Source organism: Sceloporus occidentalis, unplaced genomic scaffold, assembly GCF_023333645.1.
Source record: "Sceloporus occidentalis isolate IW3139 unplaced genomic scaffold, rSceOcc1.0.p SCAF_20, whole genome shotgun sequence".
NCBI lineage: Eukaryota > Metazoa > Chordata > Lepidosauria > Squamata > Phrynosomatidae > Sceloporus > Sceloporus occidentalis.
In genome coordinates this window covers 3,397,018-3,405,964 of record NW_028317000.1, presented here as the reverse complement: position 1 = coordinate 3,405,964, position 8,947 = coordinate 3,397,018, and the positions used below count along the sequence as shown (strand labels likewise).

At 44.7% G+C, this 8,947-nt stretch overlaps 1 protein-coding gene across 2 annotated transcripts; it reads left to right on the top strand.

The window, feature by feature from the left end:
* On the top strand, window positions 1-6,227 carry LOC149301754 (uncharacterized). 2 transcript variants are annotated; one of them, XM_089483139.1, is made up of 5 exons: window positions 1-615; window positions 3,180-3,199; window positions 3,437-3,527; window positions 3,992-4,110; window positions 4,519-6,227. In XM_089483139.1, exons 1-5 carry the CDS (start codon window positions 513-515, stop codon window positions 5,395-5,397), a joined length of 1,212 nt encoding a protein of 403 aa, XP_089339265.1. In that variant the 5' UTR covers window positions 1-512; the 3' UTR covers window positions 5,398-6,227. The 2 variants fall into 2 exon arrangements, with proteins under 2 accessions (XP_089339265.1, XP_089339266.1); XM_089483140.1 differs by lacking the exon at window positions 1-615 and adding an exon at window positions 900-1,396.
* The last annotated feature ends 2,720 nt before the right edge of the window (window positions 6,228-8,947 follow it).

Sequence of the window (8,947 nt, the reverse complement as noted above, 5' to 3'; positions counted from 1 at the left end):
GCGGAGGGGAGGGGGAGTTTTTGAAAAGGCGCGAGTTTTCCCCGTTGTTGTTTTTTCCCGCGCTTTTCCAACCGTCGAATTTTCAAAACAAAAACGTTCTCTTTTTTTACCTCAGCTGAGGCGTTTGTTCGCCTTTAATGGGCGACGTTGAAAGAACTGAGGGATAAAAGGCCTTTAGTGGCATTACAAGCCCCTCTAAGAACATTATTTACCTCAGCTTTTTTAAAAATAACAATAGAGGAACACGAAAATAGTCACTATCCTGCTTTTAAAAATAGCAGGGAGGACATGAAAATGGATGGTTTAGCCTCATTTTAAGTAAATATATATATATACACAGAGGACATAATTCCCCCTCACTTCAGATCTTTATTGTCCTCTGTCAAGGTTTAAATCCTGACTGAAATATATCCTCCTTAATGGCAGCTCAGGGACATGAAAGTGACAGTTTTAATAAGATCAGAATTGTTTTTACTGGAGAAGCGAATTAAAAGGAGAGAGATACTTTTAAAATGCTAGATTCCTTTGACATTATGGCCTCAAGGACCTCTAGAAATACACTATTAGTCTTATTTGGGGTCTTTGTGTTTGCGCCTTCCTTTTACCTCATTGCAGGTAAGACTAATTTTTTTAGGCTGCGTATCAATAACCCATAATTGGGAATAAAAAAAGAAAGTGCGCCATTTTTAGGCCAGATTGTCAAATTTGCAAAACTTTTGCCACAAGGGATTGGTAAGGATCCCAAAAATGGCAGCTGTTTTCTACTCTTATTTTTATTTTTGCTGTCCCATTTTTGTGTAACGTAACGGCAATTTCTTCCAAAATGGAAAGCCATTTAGGATTGGCATTAATTCCTTTGATAAATGATGATGTTATATAACCAATTTTTCCTCCTGGTTAATCTTTTTTCGTTTTCCATTTCGGCTAAGGATCTTTTCGATGGCTCCGAAAAACACCTTTCCGCCTGGAACCCAGTGTTGTTAATGGAAGAAATAGTCTATTATTAAGATTTATGTCCTGCTTATCAATCAAGATGATCAAGAAGAGAAGACCCCAAAGCTCCCATGTTGAAGTGGATATACATTGGGGCTGATTTGCCATACAAATCTGTATTGATTTGCAATACAAATATCCTGAGTGGCGACAGCGGCTTCCATTTCAGCGGCGACAATGAATCTAGAACATGGCTGAAAACCCCACAAAAAAACCTCTGGATGCCGGCCATGAAAGCTTTCGGCTTCACGACGACGAATCTGCTCCAGATTATAGTGTGAATTCAAAAGGCACCAAACCAGTTTAGGAACTAGAGTTCGATGCTTCTTTAAAGCCTGGGACAGAACCCAGAGAAGATTCACTGACATCCCTGTCATGGAAGCCACTTGCTGCCACTTTCCATGTGTGTCTACACTATAGAAATAATGTGGTTTGACACCACTTTAAGTGCTGCAACTCCATCCTACAAAATCTTGGGAGTTGCATTTATATTTTTGCAAGGTCTTCAGCTTTCTCTCTGCCTACAACTCCCAGGCTTTTATAGGATGGAGCCATGACAAAGTTGTGTCATGTGGTATTATTTCTACGGTGCAGATGCACATTATTTACTATGCAATCCTTATGGAGGCAATACACTGTATGCGGTTTGACCCATGGAAACCCGCTGGGTGACCTTGCGCAAGTCACATACTCTCAGCCTCAGAAAGTCAAAAAGAACCCCAACAAAATCCCGCAATGGGTTCGCTTTAGGATTGCAATGGGTCGGAAAGGACTGGAAAGCGCATAACGACGATGACGGTCCATGTGGCTCCCTTTGAGCCTTCCATTCTGTTGCTTAGAGTTGCTAACTAGAACATAAGGGAATGTGTGGGAGAGAGTCCTTGTTTCCTGGGACTAATAGATTAGGAGTCAAAGCTATCTGTGGCAGACAGATCTGAACGCTGAGCCAACAAAGAAAAGGGGAATTTGACAGATAAGCCGAGCCAGATCTGGAGCAAAATTGTGTTTGAGGGACAGATAGGTTAGAAAGAAAAAGAAAAGGGGGGAACAAATCTTAGCTTGGGTAGAAAAGGTGGCAGCAATGAAAGAGCAAGGCTCCAGGAAGATAAAGAAAACAGGGTTGTATCTACGCTGTAGAAACAATGCAGTTTGACACTGCTTTAAGTGCTGTAGTCCCATCCATGAAATCCTGGGATTTGCAGTTTTGCAAAGCTTACTGGTGGCTCAGCAAACAATAAATCCCAGGATTGGTTTGAAAGTGGTGTCAAACTGCATCATTTCTGCAGCGCAGATGCACCCCAGGAAACAAGACTTGCTGCAGAAAATAGAAACTATGTAGAGATGTTAAGCTTTTTCCAAACAAGTGCAAGTGTGGACAAAGCAAGATGGAAAGGAAAGGAAAGGGAAATGGGTTGGAGACAAAAGTAACAGTTCACATAATAAATTCCTGGAGGTGTTTACTTGTATGAAAACATTTTAAATAGATACAGTAAATGTAAATGTTGACTCGGGAGAGGACTACAAAGAATGCAGTCCCACTTCTTTTATTGCATTAATATAAAGCTGTTTCCTTTCTTCTTTAGAGGGATATTTAAGACTGCAGCCAATGCACAGCAAGCGAATTCAGTGACGTTCCCATAGGGATGCATAGGGTTGCATTGTGGAAGAAGGGCATTTCCAAGGGGCAAAGGAGAAATCAACCATGGAGACGCAATCCAGCCAAAGCTGAAGCACACCTAAATCCCAGGATCTCAGCGAGACACACTTAAAAACACTTAATTTCTCTTGCAATCACAGTGCTTAACTTTGGCTCAACTCTGTCCCTCCTCTGCAAATTTGTTTTGGTAACAGAATGCGCATATCAAAAACATATTGATGTATTTGAATGGAGATATTGCTTAAAAATGGGTTGTTGTGCACCTTGGAAGTAACTTCTGGCCTATAGCAACCCTAAGGGGTTTTCATGGCGAGATTTGTTCAGAGAGAGGCTGCCATTTGTAACAGTAGACTGCTCACTAGAATGCAATTCAAATAATACAAGGTACCAGTAAGAAGGCTGGTTCATATTTTAAAATGTCTTTTGGTCATCCTTATAAATCAGTGTATGTTTCCAGCCTTGATAAGAAAGGTGCAGTTGGTTCTCTTGTGATGCTAAATAACGCTGCTTTTGTTCTTTCTCTCCTTAGGCAATGGAGTAAGAGATCAGGTAAAGACCTTTCCTGGTATTAGTAACCTTAAAATGTTTCCTTATAGTCTGCTCTATTAGAGAAATCCCAAAGCTGTTCATGATAACAAGTTGTCAGGAATTTCCTCTCCATAGTAAAATACAGGGCTTTCTTTTTTATGGCTTGACTCTGCATTTTCCTTACGAAGCAGAAAGTATAAGTCTCTTTCAACTCTGCGCTACTTTACAAGTCTCTTTTTTTGGGTGTTGCTTTTCCAGGCTACGCTTGAAGGACTGGAGTGGCCTGAGTCGGAGTCTGTGGAGGAGCGACAACCTCCACCTGATATTAAAATAAGGCCAAAGGAAGGAGGTATGCAAAGACCTGACCGGAAGTGGTCACCCTCAGGGCTAGTTGTGTCCAACGCAACGCTGGGACGCTGTCAGAGGAGGAGCTGCCTGGGGTTGTGTTGTTGTTTGAGTAAGGAGCTGGGGATAGGCAGGCTGAGTTCTTCTGAGATGGATTGTGAGGATGCTCTAAGGCTGAGCCAATAGTTCCCAAACTCTGGCCCTCCAGGGATTTTGGACCTCAGCTCCCAAAGATCAGGAATTGTGGGACTTGAAGTCCAAAACACCTGGAGGACCAAGGTTTAGGAACCACTTCTCTCAGGCGTTGAATTCAGCCATTTTTAGTTCGCTTGTTGGTTAAAATGCAAGATAAACACCAAGTTGTCGTGGGAGAAAACCAGAAATGGAGGTGATTCCAAGCCATTGCTTTTAAAAGACGAACTTGGAGTGGGATGCGTCTTTGATATGAACTCTGTCTTCTTTCTGCAGAGGGGCAGCTGGGGCCGTATCTCCCCAAGGCTCTGGAGGAATCTAACCAACTGATGTCAAGGATCCTGAGCGGCATGCATCCCACAAAAACACCACCTCAGGCACACTTCGCATGGAAGGTAAACTCTGGTTATAAAAGGAGAATACATGATCTCTTACGGTATGGGAATGAAGATTACGTTGTTCATTCACCTGACCAGTTTTCTAGTTATACACCTGGGAATTCCAGGCTCTTCTCATACGTAAAATAAGAAACAGATGTCTAAAACACATTAGAGAAATAATCCAAGTTGAGACTGGTTTAACTGTCCTGGCTCAATGTTAAGGAATCCTGGGAACTGTAGTTCGCTGAGACATTTAGCCTTCTTTGTCCGCCTTCCTTCCAGTCTAAGGACTCAAGGCGGCCAACAAGGTGGAGATTTAGGAGGCGCAGGGCTTACCTGAGCTATTTGTACCCCAGTTCATCCCCCTACTCCCCAAAAAACTCCCCACTTGACCGTGTCTTACCCTGTTTTGGTCTTTTTCAGAAAATGAAGCGTTGGGCGCTTTCCAAAACCAAAGAAACTCCTTTCAAGAGAAGAAGGGCCAGGTTTGCCAAGAGAAAGGCAAGGCCGCCTCCCGTATACAGACAGGGCCCCGCTTCCAGGAAACACAGTAAGCGCCACGCATGTATGCCAGTGGGTTTGCAGAATGGCGAAGGCAAGATCCAGGGGGAGAAACACCGATGCGCAAGAAGCTCCTATTTTGGTGACGAAGAGGAATCTGAAGAACAACAAGCCACCTTGAGACATTTCAGAGCAAACAGAGGAAGAAAAACCGACTGGGATAGAAGTAATTCAGAGAGAATGGCCGCTGACTATGAGAATGAAGAGATGCTGAGGGAACGAGGGAAAAGAGCGACGTACATGGTGAAGTCGCACGTTCTGTCTTCCAAACCCTACTACAGTTACGATTCCTCCTACAGTTTGTCTTCTTACGTTCCCCTGAGGACCACCGCCCGGAGAGCGGCGCCGCAAAGGCGGAAGAGGAGCGTCTCCCGCTTTCGCGCCAGGGATCAAAATTGGGACGCGGCCTTTCTGAACAGCCAGCTAAGAGCCAGGAAAGAGGAAGGCAGAGAGAACGAGCCAAGAGGGCGGTATCTACAGAAAAGAGAGGAGCCCAAGAAACTCTCCATCCGAACGATACGCCTGACGTTGACGGCCCTAAAGACGCAGGAGAAGTTGTCGGAAATGGTGGACCACATCTCAGACCCCTCCAACCAGATGTCGAAAGACGAGAAGCTCAACTACATGCACGAACTCCTCAATGAACTCACCTCCTTCGCCCATCTCTTGCAGCAGCAAGTGGCGCAGCAGTCCCAAAGCAACACCACAAATCCACCCGAAACTTCCCCCTCTCAGAGTTAGAGGCCCCTGTAATGTTGCAGAGCATAGGTTACAAAAGCAATGGTGTTCGGAGCCTTCCTCGTCTAGAAACACCTTACGGCCTTCTTTAATAGTCATAATAATTTTAAAATCCGGCTATAGCATTATTCAACCAGAGTCTTTAGTCGCTTATTAATTTTGCAACCTCAACAGTTTTCAAAGCTGTGCTCATGATACGCTCTGCTTGGTAGTTTGTTTTAACAGCAGATCCAAGAAAGCCTATTTCTGATCAATTATATTTTTCCAAACAGTGCTCCATACAAAGACACAGTAGTCATGGGAGGAATATTTAGACGTTTTAAGCTAAGAAAGTAAGATTTTACACTACTCAGCCTTTTCTTTCCGAGAAGAACTTAGGTGACCATGACTGATAAGCAGTAATGTTTTTGCCTTATTCTAGTTTTGACCCATTTCATCTTCTAAGAGGAAAGGAAGGATCTCAACTCCAAATGTTAAATCAGGCATAAGCAATACTTTTGAAGGAGGGCAAAAACTTCACATCTCATTGTGGTCACTTTGGACATTGTGTCTGTCTGTTTGGTGCTTTTGACCAACACGGTTTGTTGAGACAACACACAATTGTTTTCCAGTAGCAAAAGTGGGATGGCTGTCTGCACTGTGATAAGCCATTTCAGTCCTTAGGGGGGAATAATTCCTCTTTTCTACTTATGATGTAAACTATCTCAAAGGACTTCACAATTTCATGTATTTTTGTGAAATGCAGACTCGCTTTGGCTATGGGAGAGTTACTACGATAATATATTAACAAAGGAAAAAGAGAATAAAGATGCCTTCCTTATTCAAAGTCCTTGAGCGTTGGTGTTTTATTATTTAGCCCTGTGTTCCCAGCTTGGCCCTGAAGCTCACAGGGGTGCCCTTGGGGCGAGTGAGTCACATGCTCTCAGCCTAAAAGGAAGGCAATGGTAAAGCTAATGCCATTGGCATTGACCTGAAGGTGCATAACCACCATTAAACATCTCCATGCCGTTCTTTGCACCAAAGCTGTGCCTCTGAGCAAACTCAAAGGGAAGCCTGAGGATGGAGGACACAAGGGGGCAGCCTCGGCACGGAGTCCGCACTTGATGCGGGGTTTTTTTAGGCTCCCTTTCCAAACAGAAGAGACGCTCAGGCTTGTTCCCGGTTCTGGAAAGGCAACGCAGCAGCAGCAGCCACCTTCCTGGGCTGAGCTATTTTAACTCATGTCACGCCTCAAAGGGCAACGGAGGCAAATTCCCCAGTGGGTCTCTCAAGAGTGGCCTCCTCTGAAACATGAAGAGCCCTGGCTTTCCGCAGGATGTGCTTCACATTCTCAGGACGCCTGCACTACCATTTGACCCAACCTTACTTGTTAAAGACAGGGCCTATTTTTGGGGGGGGCTCTCCAGGATTAATCACAGTCAATATTTTGCCCCCAAGTTTGCCTTTTGATGGTCACTTCTAAAAATCCAGTTGGTAACCCTTTGCTGGCCCTGTTCTTCAGGTTCTGAGTGCTCTCCTGGGGAAGGCAATCGATGCTTAAGAGTCCAGTGACCACCCGAGTGTCTCATGTCCCTCGCCTTTTGCAATGTCCTCTTTTCCTACTACTCTTTCAGGAAGCGACAGGGTTCGGGGCATGCAGGTTTCATGATGGACCCACACACCTCCCACAACGCAAGCCCCGAGTTGGTGATTTTAAAATAAATGAACACAAGCGCATCTGAGGAAGTACGCTGAAGTCTAGGAAAGCTCATGCTGCCAATTTCTTTCTCTCATTTAGTCTCAAAGGTGCTGCATGATCTCTCTATGATGTGCAAAACTCAGCGAAGGACCTTCAGAGCCAGTGGCAGCAGGAAGAGATGGGGAAGGATCCCAGATAGGAAAACGTTGGTTTTCTTCTATCCTGTTGCAAAAATTAAACTCCAGGCCCACCAGAGACGCCAAATTTCAGCACTGTCTGCGGTGGTTACCCTCAACAGTAGCTAACAGTAGCAGAGTGTTTTCAGTTTTCAGTATTTGGCAATGCATTGAGTGCACTTGAATAACTCACAGAAAGTCCTTGGAGGCGCTTTCCTTCCAGTAGCTGCAATACATACAAGACACTTACAAACCCTCCTCTTGACTTTCGTCGACTTACTTCTGCTGTGTTCTCACACCAGCCTTTCCACTCCTCTCCAAGCCACACATGCATTGGGGTCTTAGTGCATTTACAGTATATAGAAGATATAAACCAAGGGTTGTCACTTGGTGCTACTTAACATGACTACAGTTCCTATTGCAAGCCTTTGCATCCTTTCAAGGGCTGTGACTTAACACTCTCAGCCATCTATACAAAGTATTTTTATACCCTAAAGGAACATTGCTTCCAACAGAAAATCAGGGTGACAAAAGGATGCCCCACTTTTCACCTGTGGTAAAAACTGCTTATATTGACATTGCATGCTTCACTATGTGATTCAAAGAAGACTTAAAATCCTTTGAAAAGTCCACTTTGTACAAATACAAGAATTGCCCATGCAAGGGATGGAGGGCCAACCTGTACAGCAGCAATCCTCAAAATCTGGTCTTCCCAAGGCTTTGGACTTCAGCTGCCAGAAGCTTCTTGCCATCTTGGCCAATGGTCTGGGATTCTGGGAGCCAAAGTCCAAAACACTTGGAAGACCAGAGTTTGGGAATCACTGCTGTGTGGCACAGAGAGTCTATCGAAGTGGATCTTTTTGCTTCAAGGATAGGGTTTCACAGACTGAGAAAGCTATCCGAAAAGACCCTAAGTCCTTTCCCGGGCCAACCTCTGCTGCTAGCCAATACCACCCAGCCTTCTAAAGACAAGCAACCCTTTCTCAGCTGCTACAGTCAATGCAAAGTAGTTCACTAAACAAACTCACTTTCCTAGAAATGGCAGGGCCTCCATCGTTTTAGGGAAAGCTATTGGGTTGGTGGTGCTTCCTGGCCATTTTCCATTGTCACATCCCTCTAGCCAGAAGCTGGAGATGCCCAAAAGTATCTTCACCGACGCCATCTTGTTTCCATGGGTCCTGTAAACCAAGGGACACAACAAAGTACCTTCACTAGCACACTTCAATTGACGTTGTGCGTTGGCATTCTCAACTCCAATTGACCTGGAAGGGAAAGGATAAATGGTTCAAACCCAAAGGTCCCATGTTTGGCAGGGACCGTTCTGGTTCCACCTCAGTCCACTTTCTCAGCTCAAGTGCCAAAGGAGTTTACACTCCATGACCTCAATTACGGATGGAGAGAAGAGGAGTCTTGCTCTTTGCAGCTGGCAGAGCCAAAACCAAACTGCAGCAGCCTCTCCTATAGCTTGCCTTTTATTGCCATCCTGGCCACCCTTGAATGTTGCTTGGCCACAGGTGCCCTGGTTTCCACCCACAAAACGTTGGAGGGCTCCCTCACCAACATTGATGAAAGCACAGCCATGCCGGGAAGCAGAGCTCTTGCTTGATTCTTCGGCTGACTATTCTTGAAGTTTTGGGGATGAAAAATAAGGTTCTGCCTCATTGACCGGCCATGTCCAGAAGGACGAACATCTACGCCA

Bases quoted from the DNA above. Each gene is read 5' to 3' on its own strand.
- LOC149301754 (XM_089483139.1), top strand. From the start codon at position 513: ATGCTAGATTCCTTTGACATTATGGCCTCAAGGACCTCTAGAAATACA. The intron at 616-3,179 runs GTAAGACTAATT...TTCTCTCCTTAG, and splicing joins TTCCTTTTACCTCATTGCAG to GCAATGGAGTAAGAGATCAG. The intron at 3,200-3,436 runs GTAAAGACCTTT...TTGCTTTTCCAG, and splicing joins GCAATGGAGTAAGAGATCAG to GCTACGCTTGAAGGACTGGA.